At 42.5% G+C, this 20,276-nt stretch overlaps 1 protein-coding gene across 2 annotated transcripts; it reads right to left on the bottom strand.

The window, feature by feature from the left end:
- Positions 1–424: 424 nt before the first annotated feature.
- On the bottom strand, positions 425–19,892 carry supt6h (SPT6 homolog, histone chaperone and transcription elongation factor). Of its 2 annotated transcripts, none has more exons than XM_074611962.1 (37): positions 19,733–19,892; positions 17,688–17,798; positions 17,013–17,222; positions 15,364–15,437; positions 15,057–15,237; positions 14,815–14,896; positions 14,378–14,633; positions 14,083–14,184; positions 13,867–13,980; positions 13,117–13,206; positions 12,789–12,931; positions 12,469–12,614; positions 12,213–12,320; positions 11,830–12,110; positions 11,551–11,705; positions 10,164–10,359; positions 9,764–9,903; positions 9,463–9,580; positions 9,284–9,360; positions 9,032–9,167; positions 8,732–8,869; positions 8,376–8,543; positions 8,140–8,267; positions 7,769–7,976; positions 6,703–6,850; positions 6,420–6,562; positions 6,179–6,319; positions 5,764–5,959; positions 5,434–5,579; positions 5,259–5,351; positions 5,029–5,142; positions 4,775–4,899; positions 3,909–4,021; positions 3,737–3,814; positions 3,459–3,643; positions 2,954–3,234; positions 425–1,290 (listed from the first exon to the last, which is right to left on the bottom strand). In XM_074611962.1, exons 2-37 carry the CDS (start codon positions 17,785–17,787, stop codon positions 1,098–1,100), a joined length of 5,307 nt encoding a protein of 1,768 aa, XP_074468063.1. In that variant the 5' UTR covers positions 17,788–17,798; positions 19,733–19,892; the 3' UTR covers positions 425–1,097. The 2 variants fall into 2 exon arrangements, with proteins under 2 accessions (XP_074468063.1, XP_074468065.1); XM_074611964.1 differs by lacking the exon at positions 19,733–19,892 and adding an exon at positions 19,517–19,664.
- Between the last annotated feature and the right edge of the window lie 384 nt (positions 19,893–20,276).

Raw genomic sequence — 20,276 nt, 5'->3', positions numbered from 1 at the left:
TATCCCAAATGTCAAATGTGAAATACTCACTTAACATTAAAGACATTTCAATTTGAGTTTAAAAAAATGACCCTCCAACACCGACGTGACGAGGTACTTCCACTTACCGAAAGCAGCCTTGCATAAACGCAGATGAAGTCATCGCGAGCATCCACTGTTACCTCTTAACGTGGCACATCGTTAGTCCACACAGTATTCTCAGATAGAGAGTCAACAATACAATAGAGGCTATCTACAGGAGCCAAAAATACATAGTCAGCTAATCATAATACAGCATGTTTGAGAGAAACTCAAGCTGACATGAAGGCTTCTCCTTGAATTTATTTAGATAAATCAGCCTCAACCTTCACGCTCGGCGTGCGTGTGTGTGTCTGTACAGGTCGCAGGTTTTGTTTTGACAGATGTGAAGAGCGGAGGCTTTAGGTTCAAACAGAAAAAAAACAGTCTTTATTCATTCTGACGCATTCCATACAAAAATTTACTTTCCTGATTGGCTTGGCAAAGCGATTGTTTTGGCAACGGTTCGCAAAAAATCCACCATCCGTAAAGGAGGGAAAGTGGATTCTGGGAACTGTAACTTTGCCCCTCTGTCAAAAACCATTCACGGATCAAACTAAAAACCAATCGCAAAAAATAAAGAAAGTAGGACAGCTTGTCTGACATTGTCTGTGTAGGTCCATATCCTATATGTAACTGCTGTCTGATATTTCAAGTTTTCTTTTTTTTTGCCATTGTACTGACTTTCTGCGTGACATATACAGTGTTATTGTGACTGTACAAAATACTAAGCAGCCAGAGGAGCTGGCTGGAGGTCAGGAGGTGACACATCTGGGATGAAATGGACGTACAGGAAGACAAGAGGAAGGAGGTGAGATGAACCATGATAGCGGACTGACGAACTGCAGCTACAATATCAGGAAGTGAGAATGAATGGACAGTCAGCTGGGTGGACTGGGCTCCGACGCCAGCTGGATGAAATGGCTGATGGGTTGTGGGGGAGACAAAAGGTGGAGGGTTATCCAGATGAAGAAGCGGTACAGAGGATGAGGTTGGGTGGGTGGGGGTGTGGGGGGTATGGCAACGCCCCCCTCTGTGTCCTATCGGTCCATTTCGTCCAGCAGGGGTGTGGCGTCTCCGGCGATGGACATGGGTGTGCTCTCGATCATGGGGCTGGGCGACGGCCGTGGCGTCATCCTCTGGGTTTTCTTCCGCCCCTCCGCCTCTTTCTCCTTCAGCCACTGCTCCGCCATCTTGCCCCAGTCCACTGCAGAGGCGTTGCTGCCGCTGGCCCTGCACGGAGGGAGGACAAAGGGGGAGGTGTTATAGTCAAAGACAGAGACAGACTGAATGGTGGGCTGCTGCTGCTGAGCTTTAAAATGATGCAGATTGTGGTGTTTAGCACCATCTAACGGCAGAAAAACAACCACTCGTTGATTTAATTCAACAACTGGCTGAGTTACTGCAAAATAGACAAATCACACATTCTGACTTGGAGGTGGAGGGAAAATCTGACAATGCAGACGACGGCAATATTTTTGTTAAACTTGTCAAATTTCATAAAGCTGGGGTAAGATCACTGTACATGAATAATCAGTTTGACAATAAAAAGAGTAGAATAACCGCCTCCCGATTGTATGCCTCCACCAAATAGTCAAGTTGCAGTTTATATACATATCTGTCCACAATGTCTTCACTTCATCATTTTACCTGTTGGACATTTGTGTGTATTTTTCATAATTAGATAAAGTTCCGCGTCTGCGTCTGATACTGCCCATAATTCGTTTTTCAGGTGTCGGTGAGTACGCCTTCTGCACCGATCAAATACCATCATTTATTAACCCAGAGAAAATGTTTAACCGGAAATCAATTCAAGAGCAGTGAAGAAGAACTGATTGCGGGTAGTTTGTCATGTGACGATAGCAAACAACAACGGTGCGGTGCTAGAGGAGAGTGTAACGGTAGTCAGAGCGAAGAAAATGTCAGCCATTTGGCAATATTTCACAGTGGAAAAAACAACAAGTGAAACAGCGATATGTACAGTATGTAAGGCTTCCCTTTTGAGGGTTGGCAGTACCGTAGTATAGAATATTGCATCCTGCAGCACAAATTAGCACACTGGCTGTCCACTGAGGAGACAGCTAGGAGAATACGGGATTGTTATGTATTCCTAGCTTCATTTATTATTTATGTTCTTTGTTACTGACAAACTGAATAATAAAAGAAAGTTCTATTGCATTCATTCTCTGTATTTGTTCATGTTTTACATGAGGTTTAACCTGAGCCAGGCCATACAACAAAGATAGTAATCATATCACATCCATACATGGTCAGTAAACAGCTGTTAAATAATAATAATATTTTAATTATTTAATTATTTATTACGCTAGTATAGGATTGGTATTCACAGTATCAGCTGATACCACAAGTTCAGGTATCAGAGTCGGTGTCGGGAAGGAAAAAAAGGTATCGGAACATCTCTATAAGTAGCATATGAATTCTTGAGTTGGCCAAATCTATGTTTTATGAGGTCACAGTGACGTTGACTTTTGACCGCCAAATTCTAATCAGTTCATACTTGAGTCCAAGTGGATGTCTGTGCCAGATGTAATGAAATTCCCTCCAGGAATTCCTGAGACATCGCTTTCACAATGGGACGAACGTAAAGTCACAGTGACCTTTGACCACCAAAATCGAATCAGTTTATTCTTGAGTCCAGGTGGACGTTTGTGCCAAATTTGAAGGAATTCCTCCAGGCGTTCCTGAGATATCATGCTCACGAGAATGGGACGGACGGACTAACGAACATACGGACAGACAACCCGAGAACGTGACAGCATAAAAAAGTGTAACAGTAGTCGATCACACTAACTTCAATTACACTACCATGCTTTTTTCGGGAAACGCATGTTTGGAGTACATCAGGTTGCCCACGCATCTTCCCCCTTGTACTTACTTTGGCGTCGGCGGCTGCTGCTGCTGCGGCGTCCGTCCTCTGGATGAGGTGGAGGATGACGGCGTGCTCGAAGCGTGGCCGTGGTGACTGCTGTGATGGCCGTGATGGCCGTGGTGTGACACGTGGCTCGCGTGTGGGGGGCCGTGTGTTTGAGAGTGCGAGGATTGCGGGGTGGTGCCGGTGTACTGCGGCGTGCCCAGGGCCTGCTGGCTCGGCGTGGTGTACGAGTAGCTGGGCGTCATCATTGGCGTCGCCATGGGCTGCTGAGGTGTGGCAAATACCTGCAGAGGAAGAAGTACTGGTGATGAGGAGTTACCTGAGACAAGTCACTATATATTCTACTAGTATAAGTAGGGACTCATGAAGTGGTACAACTGGAATCAAACAAGGGATTAATAAAGTACTTAAAAAAAGAAAGGAATCACATTTAGTAAAACATGCAATATATTTTCAGTCAGACTCAAGTTTCCTGCCACAGTAGATAAACATGAAACGCTGCACTCACATGATAAGCAGAGGAGCTCCCTCCTCCTCCTCCCGTGCTGCCGCCGTAGCCGTACTGGCTGGAGCCCCACTGTGCGGGGGTGGTGTTGGGGTTCTGGCCCTGGCCTTGGCCCGTGACTGCGGCGATGGCACTGAACATCTGAGAGGTCATGTTGCGCGGGAGGGCGTTGACAGCTCGCGTCAAGTCTAGGGGAGGAAGGAATACATTAGGAAATAGTGCTACAACTCCACTCATGCTGAAAATGTAGAACGGAATGTGTGGAACGGAGCGGGACTCACCGGCGATGTTGATATTGGCCGGGGTGGCGTTCAGCGAGGCAGGTGTCCTTGTTCGGCTGCTGTTGCTGGGAGTGATGCCTTTGACAGAGGAAACATTTTTTAGATAATAACCCACAATATCCTTCAGATGTCGTAATATATACAATAAACATGAGGTGTAGCGCTTCCATACCAGGCACAGGCTCTTGGTAATGGTCCTTAAACCAACGGAATAGTCCGTTCACTGTAGGAAATATCTGTGAACGGTAGCGGAAGCCATCCGGGGTGATGGTCACATACTCAACCCTAGACACAAAAAAAGACGGCATTCAGTTCTACTCGTATGTAAACCTTGTTGTCAATCAAACACGTAAACGTCTAATAAAAAAATGTCTTGGCAGTGAAGCAGCTGTGTGGGAGAGTGGTGAAGTGAATTTGGCACAAGTATGACTGAGCCTCTGCAGCAGCTATGGACTTTACCATGTAAGCATATGCCACTGTGATTCATATTTATAGCACTGAATGGAATCGTCTGCTGTTTCTGTGGTCTCTGTGGGGACCCGTGGAATCCGACTTTACTGTGCCCATGTCATGTTAGCTTGTCGGGAATAAAGGAGGCTAAATAACGCTCCAAAGTTTGGCTAAATTTTGGTGAGGAAAATCTGGCATGGCCAAAGTTTTTGATTCCAAATCACAGCATGACTTTCTCGATGGTGTTCCTCAAGGTCTTGGTGACTTAATGTTGTATTTTGGAGGGATTTTTGATAATTTTTCATCAATTCTCTAGTGGTAGAAAATGGTTAAATTTCAGATTTCCAGATGATGTACACCACTTCTATGTGACGTATACTGTTGACTTTTTATCTACCCCTAAAGACCCACTGTACCCCCCTAAAAAAAAGACAAAAATGGGTCTAAGTGGATCTCTTAGGGTTTAAGTGAGGTTGAGCTGCTTTGAGGAAAAGCAACATCAACAATTACGTTTTAAATCAGCTTCCACTGAAATCATCATTGGAGTGAATAATCAGAAAACAGAGGAGAAAAAACATTTCTGCTCACCGTGGTTTTCCTCGAGGCTGGTAGCCCAGTATGAATTTTCCCGGCAGATCTTTACATGCCGACAGAAAGTAAGGAATAAAAGTCGGCTTCTCCCTCTTTGTCTTGACCAATAACTCCTCCATTTTCTATTAGAGAGAGAACAAGACATAAGGAGTATGAGGTGCAACTTGTGGCAAAAACATGCAGTAGAATGAGATGAGATGTCGAGTTATAATCCCACAGTGAGAATGATATTAATGTAAATCAGTGTATACCTCCTTGTTCCCAAAGAGGCCGTCCTGGAAGTACTTATGCCCCAGTAGATCCCGGGCGAATGATGCCATTGGCTGAATGTACCGAGCTGTGATCTCATCCAGATCTTCAAACTCCTGCAGAGAATTCAAAAGACTTTTTTAAAGAACATGCAGCAGCCACAGCAACACTGATGTTTCACAATACATGTTCCGCAGGTTTGATTAGGAAACACCAGATCATGACAACTTACCTCACTGTTAATCCAGAGAGTGTGCCCTAAGCTGAATGCGTTCTCTTTGCCTTCTTCTCTCACATCCACATGCTGGTAGATGCCATCAGCCACCTACAAAACATCACACAGAGTCAGACCGGAATATGGTGTGCTACTGTTGCTGCGTGTTATACCTTCTCTATCGGTTTCTTACCTTCCAGGTAACCGTGAGGTGGTTCTCTCCCTTGCTGCTGGGTCTGATGATCAAGTCTCCCTGGTCCAGGGTCTCCATCATTTTCTCTGCCTGGTTGAAACTGATATTGTGGAAGTTGGGGTGGGCGATCACACGCTTTATATATGCTGGAGAGACGGAGGGGAAAGCAAAGGACAGAAAAACAGTATAAGGACAGTGATGTGGAAGTAAATGTTAAGTAAACAAAGTGTAATATGAGGAAAACAATTCCCAAAAGTAGCGCAGTGTGCCGTTTTATTTGCTATTTTGATTCAAACTACTTTTTTTTTAAAATCCTGTTATTATACTAACGTGTTCGCTGTTGTTTCTTTTTGAACTCTTCCTCCTGTTTTTGGTCTTCGGACTCTGTGTCAAAGTCATAGTAGGTGTCCTTGGGGAGCTTCCACTCATTGGCCTTGTCCATCAAATCCGAGGTGCGGCATGTGAGGTCGACGCTGAATTTCTCAATGTCGATTTTCATGATGCGGCAGTGAACCGTCATGCTCACCTGAAGGAAGAGGAACAATCAAGTGTTATACAGCTGGCACAGTAGAAGGAAAGAAGAAGAAGAAGATAGAAATAGGCAGAAATCTGTCAGGATTAGGTAGTGCAACTGGCACCACTGAAAACTCACACATTCAAATGTTGACATCAACAAAAGAAAAAAGAAATTTGAAAAACGGCAGCAAAGCATAACAAACAATGATAAAAACAAACAGCGCCTCACCTTGACCCTCTCCTCAGGGTGTTTGACCACTTTGTCACTGAGAAACTTGGTGGGAATGAATCCTTGGACGCCGTTATCTAATCTGGACCGCACCCCGATAGCCTGACCTGGACACGAGCCGCTGTCAAAGTGATTCCACACCTAAAGCAGGGACACAAAACAAAAACCAGATGATGTTTAGATGTCAGACTCTCAGCTGTTTTCTACCACTAAGTTGTTAAAAGAAGAAAAACTCTGGTACCTCGCTGAGTTCAGGGAAGTTGTCCTGCTGGCAGAAGGGACACTGCCACAGCCCTGTAGAATCGTTACGGATGGCCTGGTCGTAGCTCTCTCCCTGAGGCCGCCGGTGAGCAATACCAGTTACTATACTGGTGATCAGCTTACCTGGAAGAAAAGGAGGAAAAAAAACATCAACCACACCAGCCGATGGCAATTAGCATTAATCTAATGCTAATCTATTATTGATTTTTGGTGAAGTTTAATTCAACAGATAAATATGTGTACTTCAGTGCAGTGTATCTTACCAATATAAAAGGTCTCTGGAGTCTCCTTGGTGAGCAGGTTGAAGACCTCCTCAGTGTTGGGGACTCTGTAGGCAACTCTCAAGTCTTTGTACCTGCAGCTCAGCTCTGCACGGATATCATACAGAGTAATCCCCTTGTTGCCGTAACCCTACATGGACAAAACAAAGAAGAAAACAAGAATGATGATAAATATTTTTTGAAAGGTGGGTGGACATGAAACATGGCTGAAGTTTCTTCTGGCTTTACAGGTTCCCGAAACATACAGTGGTGTCTGACATGTCTCTTCGTCTGGACAAGATATAATTAGTATTCTGAACTAGGGCTGTCAAAATTGGCCAAAAATTAATATTTGGTTCTAAAGAAGAGCTAAAGAACTTTTTTTGCACATTATGTCCATGGCGCTGTTTTGGGCATAACTTTTGCCGGACGCCCTGTTTCTATTTTTTTCCTGTCGCTCACTTTGAAAGCACTGCAACGGACGAAGGGACAGCTGATTTGTGATGTTAAAAACTAAAAAACTTAAAATTAGGAAGCAGTTGACTGCAGGAAGATCACCTGAAAGTGTCCTACTTGTTGTTGGTTGTATTGTACGTCATTTACAGTAAATATTAAAATATAAAACATGTGTTTCTGTTTAAAAAGTACACACAAGTAGGGAGAGTGGTAGTATCATCCATCTTTTAAGTGGTTACGTCTCCAGTCCGATCTGGAGCGCATAGCTGATAGGTAACGCTTGCTGTTAGGACACGGTGACGCTCTCTCTCTGTGGCCGAGTTCTCTGCCATCATTACGGTTCTTGTTGAGTTATTCCTCGTTCAGCTTGACCTGACGTTACATTTCATTTTCAGTTAATGAAAGAGACTTCGTGTGACTCCTGCAGTGCATTCAGTGTGTGCGAGGCAGACAGTGCTGCATTTTTTTCAAAATAAAACATTCATTTTCAAATTCAATTTTTTTTTAATAATTGGAATATATAGATTCAAATTTAGAATATTCGTTGGCAGCCCTAGTCTGCACTGTAGTATATTTTTTCCAAGCTGTTCAAAAAGCCACAACACACACTGACCTGTCTCTCAAGCTCTTCAGCGAAGGCATCCAGGTCCAGATCTTTGAGACGTTCTGGATTTTCCAAAATCTCCTCCAGAGCTCCAGCTGGGTTGGCATCTTCTGCCGACTCATCATACTCGAGGGCGTCCACAGCCATCTTTCGAGCCCACTCGTACGTCTCAGGGTGGACACGAGATCCATCTAGAACCTCAATGTAGGAGTCGGTACTGTGTGAAAGGTTTGAGAGAAGAAAGACCAATGCTGATTTTGGAATAAGCTCACAACAGGCTGAATGGTAGATCACTGGCTTGTCTGACAATGGTAGAATTAGCACTATGGGGAACATCTCGATGGTCCGACGTGTAACAGACTGCTATACAAGGTACCAACCTGTCCCCGAGCGATGCGGTGTCGATCTTAATGAAACCGGCACAGTTGATAAAAACTTTGGGTCCCATGTGACACATGGTGACCAGCTGGGTTCTGTTCTCCAGACGAGTGTTGTTCTGTTTCAAAATCTGCACAAATACAAGGACCATGACGATTATCAGGTCAGCAGAAAAGGCGCGTTCATATATGACATACATATATACGTTCATATATGACACAGCAGCACAAAAACATACCTTGAGCAGTTGGGAGCCCTTTCTTGCTCCCAGACCGCAGACATACTGGACCAGGCTCTGAGTGTGAGGATGGGCTATGGACTTGTTCACATCCACTCCAACCTCATTGACACGGTTGATGAATTCACAGTGAAGAGCACAGAGCAAATCTTCTTTCACCACATGTTCCTGAGAAAGATGGTGAGGCAAAAAAGAAAAAGAAACGGTTTCACATGGTTGCAGCTGCAGAATCATGCTTCATTTTATATCTATTTTTTCATTTAATCTACATTTAAGCATACTTCAACAATATATAACAATAACTATATAGATAGGGATAAAAACAACATAAATCCACCATTCCTTCAATGTCTCACCTGCAATGGGTGTAGTTTGAGGCAGAGAATATCATCGTCAGAGCTGCAAACCTGAGCGTACTCCATCAGGGGATCCTGGATCTTCCTGGCAATCGACACAGCCTGTCGCAGCAATGGAGGGTAATCCCTAAAATCAATCTGCACAGAGAGAAAGCAGAGGGTCAGGAGAATATGAGCAGCAATCGGGGCCACATCTTGGGTCCACCGGTTAGAGAACTTGCTGTGGTTAACTGCCACAGTCGAAGAGTGAAACCACCGGTGTGTGTATGATGAAGATACAGTGAGGTGTTGGGTATTTACCTCAGACCGTTTGCTGTTCATGTACAGCGTGGCCAACTCATTGTCAACAAGTTCAACCCCGACAGCGGGCAGAGAGGACTCTTGCTCAAGCTCGCCGACAGCCCTCTTGATGTCCTCCATGATCATCTGAGCATCTCTGCACACACGTGGCATGTTTTTAACATTTCAACATCAACTCCATTATAACTTAATGCTGTTCAAAATGTCTACATGTATCTTTCCAGCGCATGCAGAAAGAAATCAAATATTTACCGGCTTTCTCCAGCGACAGCTACCACATGAGGTTTCTTGCCCGACAGAAACCTCTTGAGAGTTTCAATGTCGTGGGCCTGAAGATAACACACACAAATGAGTGATCATCTCAAAGGTGCATCCTTTAACAAAAGCATCTGTTGACTGCACCGAAGCACATTTGTGTTCTCTGCTTGTACCTTCTTCTCTCTCTCATCCTCCTTGAAGGCGTTCCTCCTCTTCATGAAGTAAGGCAGACGCAAGAAGTCGACCACCTCCCCTTCTCCGTTGATCAGGGCACAGAAGACTGGTGTATCTCTGTTGGAGCAAAGTTTGGAAGTAAGAAACTATTTTGTCTTTCATGCAGCAAACATTGCTTGGTCTTATATAGTTGCAATTCAAACCTGCAGTATATCTCCCACATTTGAAAGTGAGCACTCTATTGTTAATACCATAAATTGTAGCTGATGTAGCGGAAGAAAAACACTGTTGGGTACATACCTGCTGGGCGCATAGGCTACACCCAGCACCCGGATGCCTTTGCCCTGACTCTCATCCATCAGATCATCGTCTTCCTCAACCTGCTGATCTGGTCGGTAAGGAGCCACCTTGAGCCAGTTATACAAGCGACGGCAGCAGGACTACGAGGAGAAACGGAGAACAGCAGAGAGTTCGTAATCAGTTCTACGGTTCAAACATACATTGTGTAACAATTTTGCTCTATAATTTTACAGACATGATGCATGTGTTAGGAATAGGGATGTCACGAGAACATCGACTACTAAATTTCTGGTATCGTGACATCCCTTGTTAGGAGTTTGCTGTGTTAACTTTCTATGCGCAACACTAATACAATAATGTAATATTAAAATAAATGGGGACAGGTATCATGAGAAATTACCCTGACGATGCTCTCTTTGGCCTCAGTGATCAGTTTGCTCTTGAGCTCCTTGGCCATCTGAGGGTAGAGGAACTGAGTGAGCGCTCTCTCTATGGCTAACGTTCGCTGCCTGTTCCACTCCTGCACCTGGTGACTGAACTCGTCCCTGTAGTAGAACTGTTTGATCTCATCAAAGTACGTCTGGTCCCCGGCATACCTGAGGACAAGCAGAGGGAGGACACAGAGAGAAGCGGAGACAGAAAGGAGCGCTTTAATATTACCACAGTCATAATTCAAAAGCCCCACGCTCTACTGACAACGATGTGGATAAAAAGATAAGCTGCAGCTTAAAAAGAAAAAGAAACTCGGGAGACCTATCCTACTTATCAACCCTTCTTTTGTCCCAACATCCAAGCAAGGTTTCTTATACAGACGCTAAAACAGCGTCACAACAGTTGGTCACATCACATCCTGTGCGTGGTAAATGTCCTACTACCAAGGAAATGTGCATGAACAACAAAACTGACAAGAATGATAAGAGCTCGGGATGTTTGTATATTTATGATTTCCTCCATCTGGTTGATTAAGACTGACTTAATGAGAGTGGCCAGCCTCCTTGGTCTGCCTTTAATCATGAATCAACATATATACAGTGGAAACCGCTTTTGGTGATCACGTATGTCCAGGTCAAATTGATCACTCTAAGAAGATGATTATTATTATAACCAAATTTTTTTGTTGTGCATCATTTCTCTGCAGATTATTATCTGATTGACAATTGTATATTTATTACATTAATACAAAGTAATGACCGCTTTGCTTTTTTACTGGCTCGCTGCCAAGTCTTCTGCCTTTTCCCTCACCAAGGGTGAGGCATTGCCGTTTTTGGCCGGCTCTGCAGCACAAGCGTGCATGCAGAACGGCGCCACTTTGCCGGGGCTCCTCGTTCTCTCAACCGGTAGCGGCACGGAGGGAGCCGAGCGCCGGTCTGCATGTGTGCCGCAGAGCCGGTTGACGATCGGGCATTATGTGACGAGGCATTATCAATCTACTTGACGAGGGCGGCTCCAACCACGCGTGCTTTCCCAGTGCGCTTTTCTTTTTTATTCAGAGAAAATGACCATCTTTTTTTCCCCGTCATGATTTCAATGTGCACGCAGCATCAGCCTCAGATAAACAAAAACAAAAACTCAATTAACATTAGTCTAATGTAGTTTTTAAATGTTTTTCCATATGTTATGTATGAAAAGACCGAAAATGAACTCTGTAAGCGGACTACTTGATTACTATGAGTGAATTATTTCAACAGCGTTTGTATAGGAATGATTGTGTCCCAAGCCAACCAACGTCATTGAACAGATCTTTTTCCGTTTCCGTTTTTGGCTGTCAGTATTGTCACTGTGCTTACCCTTTGACCCCTATGAGGTCTATACAGATGTCAATGGTAAGCAGCCCCTCCTCCTCTGCCAGGCACATCTTCAAGAACTGATCCCCATTCAGCTCTTTTACAGGCTTGTTCTTAAGATACTTGAAGGAGTAGGCAAAATGAGCCTCGTCTACCTCCTACAGGAAATAAGCAAATGGCAATGCATGTTAAGAATGGTACTCAGTAGTAGCTTTCTGTTTAGGATCATATGTGTGATGTTTTTTTTGTTTTCCAAATGTCTGCGATTACATGCGCTCATACCTTTTTGCCCTTCTTTGTCGGCTTAATGTTGATCTTGGCCCTCTCCTGAAAGGTCTGTCGGAGAACATGTCTGACCAGAGGTTCACGGGCGAGCTGCATGGCCACCATGTACCTGGTTCCTTCCAGCACGGCCTCAGGATTGCTGAACTGACTGCAGACATAATCTTTGGACAGCTCTACAGGCTCAGCCGGGAACTGCTCCGTCTCGTGACGCTGGTAACTGTCTCTCAAATTTTCTCCAAACTGCTCTGGAGTTAACCCAAACTTTTTAGCCAAGCCATCTGCAGTAAAAAGAAAAAGAAGTTGAAGTGCTATCAAGCTAGGGAAAAAACTAAATATATACTGTATACATAGAAAATATAAAGGTAAAAAGGGAAACTAACCAAGTCCTACGCTCTGACAGATGCTGTACATATCTCTACGAGAAGCCAGCTTGAGGTCAGGTCCTTTCTGATCTTCTTCTTCTTCTACCTCCACCTCCTCTTCTTCACCTAAAGAGGCAGCCATCAAAATCAGTCATGTAGCAAATTGTTAAAATAAGGCAAACAACTCAAAACTAAAAATTTGTTTCAATTAGAACTTATCAATTCAAAAGTATCCGTCCATCATCATCTAATGAAATGGACGCATCCATCTTACCATCCTCCGTCACTTCTTTGATCTTCTTGAGCCTCTTCTTACTGGACTTGGCAGTATTCTGCATCTTGGGGATGTCTCGGCCATAGTAGAGCAGAAAGTGGTTGTACACGTCGCCCAGCTCTTCAAGAGTCTGCACATCTTTGAGCCTATAGAAAATGATACAAATAGGTTTGAATGGGACAGAAAAAGGAGTTGTTTATCATCAATCACCATGTATCACTTTAGTTTCCTGCAATTATTCCTTGCTTAGTGCAGTCACAACCAAATACAATACATATAATGAGAGATGAACTTCTTCAGCCTCAGCCCTCGAGACGTACCTCTCTATGTCAGCGGTGTCCAGAGGACGGATGCCGTCAGCCAAAGGTTTGTCAGGGTCGGCTGAGATCTGCTCAAACTGGTAGGACTGCATCTTCCGAAACAGACGAGTCAGGTTCTGCTTCCGGGTCTTCAGCTGAGTCCACTGGTGGATGAAAAATGTTTAAGTCGAGAAACCAGAAGTGGCATACGTACGCCAAGTTGATGAAAGCCAATGATAGCTAATGATTTAAAACAATGTGTAATTAATCTTAGAAGTGATTACTATAGGATTGGCTGTGCATCCAGAAGATTCACCCTTTCATACTGACTCCCAACAATGGCTTTTACCTTTTCATCCCACTGCCACACCTTCCACAGATCATTGATGTTTAGCTCTGGCTCCACATATTCTTTCCTGTAGAAAGCTATGAATGGGACCTGGAAAAAAGGAACACAATAAAATTGGTTCTTTACGACAATGTCAGATTTTGCATCCTTTCTTTAAGGAACAGTGTGTAAGATCTGGCGGTATCTAGCGGTAAAGGTTGCAGATTACAACTTCTCCCGTGTGCCAAGCGTGTAGGATTGCTGCAGTGGCAAAACGCAAAAATGTGAACGGCCCTCTCTAGTACCAGTTGTTGTAAGAGTAGAGTGCGTAGAGTGTGTGTGTGTGTGTAAATGGGAAGTGAGTGATGAAGCAAGAGAGAGAGAGAGAGCGGCAGTGACGGGAGCGAGTAACATTATCGACTGCGGCCCAAGCAGGAAAAGTTAACAGTGTTTGGTTTGTCTGTTTTGGGCTACTGTAGACACATGGCGGTGCAACATGGTGGACTCCGTGGAGAGGACTTGTTCCTTATGTAGATATAAACGTCTCATTCTAAGGTAACGAAAACACAACAATTCGTATTATGGGGTGATTATACACTAAGGAAGACATACTTATTAATATTATATTCCATTTCTGCCAATAGATCCCCCTAATTGTTACACACTAGTCCTTTAACAGACATGTTATTGTTTTTTTTAGAGAAAATTAACCACAAACAAAGAAAACAGATGAAGGAAATTCCTCAGATGGGTAAGGTGAGCTCACTGTACCTCAAATTGTTGATTCCTCATGAAGTTGAGGGCCTCCTTGATCTTGGCGATTGTGCTCGGGCCTTTCCTGCTGAAGTTTGTGGTTGTGCCCCTGTCTAGATAATCTGTGCTCTCCTGTTTAAGGCACAGAAAAAAAAACATAAAGTAGGTATCATGACTGAAAAGCCAAGAAAGTTCTTTGCATTCTTTGTTGAATGTGTATGGCAAAAGTCATACCTGCATGGAGATAGTAAGAGTGGAGAAGCCATGCCTGAAGATCCATTCTGCTTCCTCTTCCAGCTCATCATCCTCAGCAGGTTTAACAGGGATCGATCGTAACTATAAGATGGAGAACAGAGTCAGGAAAACAGGCAATCAAAAATACAACATCAGGCAAACACAGAATAAATAAGTCCTAATATGTCAAGGCATGAACCTGAGAGAGCAGTCATAACAAACCTGTATCGTCCGTATAAGAATGTAACAATAGTGCATCAACTCTGTCAGCATCAAAAACGACTGACAAACACACCTGGAACCTCTCGGGCATGTCCGTAGAGCGGATCTCATTGTCCTGGTCGGTCATGTGACTACTTTCCAGCTCGCTGGGCTCGTAGATCTCAAAGATGCTCTTCCTCCCTTGCCTCCTCTTAGTCTGCTTCTTGGGTCGGTCCCAGCCCCCTTCATCCTGGTCCTCTTCCTCCTCCTCACCTTGGTCGTATGCGTCTGCGTCAAAGTCAGCAAAGTCAAAGTCTCCACCGAAAATCTCTTGGGCCTCCTGGAGGGCTCTGTGGAAAGGATGGACAGCGAAGAGGAGAAGAAGCTGTTTCACTCACTCATGTCTTAAAGCAGCTTGCCGTTTTGTGTTTATGGTCTCGTTGCTACCAAATATATATAAATAAGCTTCTTGCCCCAACTAATGATAAATCTTTTAAAGGGTAGATTTGCTGTATAAACTACGACACTCACGCGTCTGTGTATCCTGAGAACTTCTTGCCCCTCTTTTTGGTGATGGGTTGGCCGTCATCATCCACAATAAAATCGTCTATATCTGTGGGACAAAGGCACAAATTTAAAAACAAATCAATTCTATACCAAATCATTTAGAAAAACGTGTAGGACTGAGTTTACATTACTGTTTTTTTCTCTATTAATTCTTAGTTTTTTAGATACTCCAAGACAGATCTAAAAATCCATTATTCCTGGCCTACCTGACTCCTCGTCCTCTCCTTCTTCGTCGTCATCTGCGTGGTGGAGAGGCTCATCAACAGCCTCGCCGTCCTCCAGCTCGCCATCTGCATCGCCATGAAAGATCTCATCTGCGATCAAGTCCTTCTCATCATCATCTTCTTCATCGTCGTCAAGTGTTTTTACACGGTCGTATTTCTTCTTCTGTGACAACAGACGGGAACAGCATCAGCACTGCTAGCTTAGACTTTTACAAGTGTACAAAAATGTGAAACGGTAAAGTTGTACGCAGTTACTGCAGAGAAAGTAGTGATGAGAAACTATTCTTACCCTCCTTTTCACTTTTACACCCAAGTTCTCCTCAATTAGGTCCAGATCATCGTCATCCAGGTAGTCGTCATAATCTGAAAAAAAAAGAAAAAGTCTCAGTCAGAGGAAACAACATCTACCACTGTAAAGAAGTGCTTTTGTTGTTACGGGTGATACACATGATTATTTGTTGAGAAAATTAAATGTTGCGGTAAAGAGATGGGGAAAAAATGCTAATGCCGGCAATTATCTATTCATTACTGGGTTCAACGCAGGTAAATATAGCTGAAGCCGCCCATTCACTTTCTTTGATAATGAGAAAGCAAAAATATGAAGGAAGATTATACACCACACCAGCAGATAACAAACATCAAGCACCACCTGCCGAGGTTAATGTAACCAATATGTGGGTGCATCTGGCTCCGCAACATGTGGCGCTGAAAGCGCAGAAAAACGGGAGGCAACCTGTTGTATAAACTTGACCAACAAACAGATGCCAGAAATATGTTTAAGGTCTATTCTGATTATTCAGAAATGTATTTCGTCTCGCTTTAAAATCTACTGTCAGTCCAGTACAAAAGTAAGACCCAGAGAACTCATCGAAATAACTATAAAAAGGTAAGTGCAGTGTTACAGAATGGTGATACATCTTTAATTGGCACCGTAATAATCAATTCTGTAATATATTGGGAAATCACTGCTGACTACCTGGAAAAAAAAACCAATATGATGTTAACTGTATTATGTCTGCCAGACAAGGTACACCATGAGGACCTGATCCAAAAGGTTTGTGTGTCTAATATTATTGGTATTTTACAGAACTATCAGATATATATGGGAGTTAAAAAAAAATCTGATATTGGCCAATTTAAAAAAACAATCAAACGCATAACATAAACAAACAATCTTGATACCTCGGATTTGTTTGTTTTTATAACTGTGACAAAGACACATACTTAACGGGACATTTTACAGTTGAAAAATCAACTTGTAAGTGGTCAACAAACTATGTAATGGCGATACCTCTACTAAATTGCCTCGAACCTAGTTTGACATTTGTGTACTGCAGTTTCTTCAGCCGACATATATATGTCACACATCATTTTCAGATGAATCTGATGGCCTTTTACTTTTTCAAGCTTTTCTGTTTTCCTCTCTGTATCACAGTTGTCCACATTCACAGATTGTTTTGGCTTCCTTTGCCAATCAGTGGTGAGAGGGGTGGTACCAAATCAAAATGTATATATTTGCTGACGTGATCAAGTGATACAGCACTGACATTGTCAAACAGACACGTGACTCATTAAACCCAGACAACATTCATCAACAGCAGAGTACGTAGACCTCAACAACAGTAAATGTGATGGTTTTGGCCTTTTCACCACCTTCCTATTGTAAATACAAGTAAGAAGCCATTTTACAAAACACAGATATTCCAATTATTGCAGTGGTAGAACATACATACATACAGACATAAACAATCCTTATGATTGTTTTGTGTTTTTGTTATTGCAAGCCATATAGGGGTAATGGAAATATGGAAACAGCTAAAACAGTGACAGGTGTAGAAGAGCTCCTGTGCAGCCTTTTCATCCATGACTTCTATAAACAAATCACAACCTGCAACAGCACGATGGCTTTAACCCGTTAAAAACATCTGATGCACTTACTGCGCTTTTTACGTCGGTGCCTCACTTCTTCTTCTGAGTCACTCCCTGCTTCACTTGCACTTGCACGTCGTCCTCCTCCTTCTTCTCCTCCTCCTCCTCCTCCTCCTCCCCCCTCCTCCTCTTCCTCCCCCTCCTCGTCTCCATCATCGATGAGTCCGCGTAAATTCCCTCGCTCGTCCTGGTCCTCTGTGTTCTCTTCTTCCTCTTCATCTGTTGAGAAATGAGTGATAAGTGGTCCACATGTCACGCAACCCCACCTCTGAAACACATACCCAAAACTAGGGCTGACCCGAATGCTTCGAAGCTTCGACCAGCACCATGGTAATCGACCTCCAAATCAGTATTTGAATGCTTTTTTTTTTTAATATAAGTATGTAATATTAAAGTATAAATCCCCAAATAGTCCATTAAATAAGGAATAATCCCAAAACATTATTCATTATTCATATTCAACATTAATTATTATTAGTTACTCTCAGTGGCGCTGTCCCGGGCACTGAAATGGGGGAGATGGAGACAGACAGACAGACAGAAGAACATGTCAGACTGCTGCTTTGCACCGCGCCACGCTTCGAAGCTTTGAACAGCTTTGAACAGCTTCTAATATTTCTCTTCGAAGCCCAAAAAATGGCATTTGGGACAGCCCTAGCCAGAACTGAACTATTCAAATCTTACCATCTTCCTCCATAAACCTCTGGGTCTTTTTAGGCTTTAGGTCTTTCTCTGCGAACTCCTCCTCCGACTCCTCGGCCTCACTCTCAATGAAGTCGGACATGACCGCTGTTCCTGAGAAGAAGTGCAAAGAGGCTGTTAGTAAACGTTCTCAACATGCATTACTTTGTTCTCCCAGGCTAGTCACAAATACAAAAGCCAAACACCAACAATAATAGCATTATGCTGGATTTGCAATTTCACCCCTTGACATCCAATTTCCTTTCATTTCTACTTCAAGGTTGGAAAAAACACATTATTTCACACTTTCTGAGAGTATTCTTCCTCATCTCCTCATTAACATTTAATGATTACATTCAGTAAAATATTCAAACGTATAGGACACGCATTTGAATGGCTGCATCATTACACCAAATGGAAATGTCATAATTTTACATGCATTTCAACAAAATCCAGCTTAATATATTAGGTATCTCCTCCAGAATGTACAATCATTTCTAACAATCTCTTCTGCACTATATTCACTTTTTTAATAGTCATGTATCACAGCTGTTACCCTGCACTATATTCAGTTTTAACAGTTTACTTCATCTCCTTGTATTTTTATATCTGGTATATATATATATGTATTTATATTTTTGTACTTTGTACTTTGCACTACTAACTTTTTTACTAACATGTTTTGCACTATGGAACTGTGATGCTGGAAACTTTAATTTTCCTCGGGATCAATAAAGTTACTATCTATCTATCTATCTATAAAGTGCTGTGAATCAGAACAATATTCGACTGCAAAGCATGAGTTTTTACAGACTGAACAGGTCAACCCTGCACGTCTGTTTTATCAATACTCTGTGTAATCCTTTATCTCTTTTACATTTACTGATTACTATTTAACTATTTTAATAATGATATTTCAGAGGTTAACACGTGAAAAAGCCCCGGAATTAGACCTGAGTTAATACCTTTTGGCACATTCACACGAATGTTGTATAACGTTGTGTTATTGACGTCTCTAATCAATTTAATAATAAGTAACAATACTGTATGTTCATATTTTGTATTTGACCTGGTGATGCTTTTACCTCAGTGTTATAATGTCAGGAAGTGACAACAAAGCTAGATTTAAGTTAATTGGCGAGCTTGCTGTGAATCAGAACAATATTTGAGTTTTTACAGACTGAAGATGTCAACCATGCATCAATACTCTGTGTTATCCTTTCACACAAGCTCTATTACATGAACTGATTATTAGTTAACTATTTGATAATGATATTTCAGAGGTTAACACATGGGAAAAGCCCGGGATTAGACATGAGGTAATACCTTTTGGCACATTCACAAGCATGTTGTATAACGTTGTGTTATTGACGTCTCTAATCAATTGAATATTTAACAATACTGTATGTTCATATTTGTATCTGACCTGGTGATGCTTTTCGTTTTACCTCGGTGTTATAATGTCAGTAAGTGACAACAAAGCTAGATTTAAGTTAATTGGCGACCTAAAGATGTCGCATTGCGCACACACACACACCGATGTGGAGATGACCCACACAACCACATACTAACAATCCAACTGTAGCTAACTGTAGTTATTCAGATGATATTAAAAGTTAGTTATCACATGAATCGACAAATAGCATTATAATTGTGGTGAATAATGTAAGCTACTGTTACGAGCTAGCAACCACCAGCTAGCTAGGCTAATTACGTTAGCTGGCTATGCTAGCAAGTTAGCTAGCTAGAGAGCAACCTTTTACCAAGTTTGTTCGTTTAAACTACTACGTAACAATACATTAGCTGACTAATAAAAGAACAACCCATTTTACCGGTGCAGAAACAGACCCAAGGCCTCTGAGCCAACGTCGCAGTCTAACGTCAGCTAATGCTTTAGCTTTAGCATGCTACATCGTTAGCGTTAGCATTAGCATTAGCTGGAACGACAACAAACAGCCAACTGAAGCAGCGGTTAGCTAGTTAACGGCTGGTAGCTAAGAAACGCGATGTAAAGACCGTACAATGACCCACGGCGTAGATGGACTTACACGTCTCACTGCGGTGGTTATACTCCGTAAATATGTACAGTAATAATTGTGTTGTGTTTGGTGTTTCGGGGGAGATGGTACTTGTAAAAAATGGCCGACAACGAGCGGCGTGATGGTGATTCCGGGATGCAGTGAGGATAGTGATGTTTCGGTCGCGAACGAGCCGGTTCAAAGAGCCGGCTCTTTTAAGTGAACGATGAGATGAGATAAGATGAGATGAGATAGAACTTTATTAATCCCGAAGGAAATTCTTGTGCAAGAGATTGCTCAAAAATACAACAAAATTACAACAAGTTCAAGTGTATAAAAGACAAGTGTATAAATTAAAAAAGTACTATTTCTAGCACCAGTGCCTAATAGAATAACAATTAAGTAAGATACATTTAGTAAAATGAGTAAATAAGATAAGTAAAATAAAAAAGGTTAAGTAAGCTAACAAACAGAAAAATAAGTAATATTGCACATGTTGGACATTCATAAAATGTCAGTGATATTGCACATGAGAATGTAAAAAGTAGTATTGTACATGATATTGATATTATAT

The sequence above is a fragment of the Sebastes fasciatus genome, chromosome 16, assembly GCF_043250625.1.
Source record: "Sebastes fasciatus isolate fSebFas1 chromosome 16, fSebFas1.pri, whole genome shotgun sequence".
In the NCBI taxonomy this organism is placed as follows: domain Eukaryota; kingdom Metazoa; phylum Chordata; class Actinopteri; order Perciformes; family Sebastidae; genus Sebastes; species Sebastes fasciatus.
This window is presented reverse-complemented; position numbering and strand designations above follow the sequence as displayed.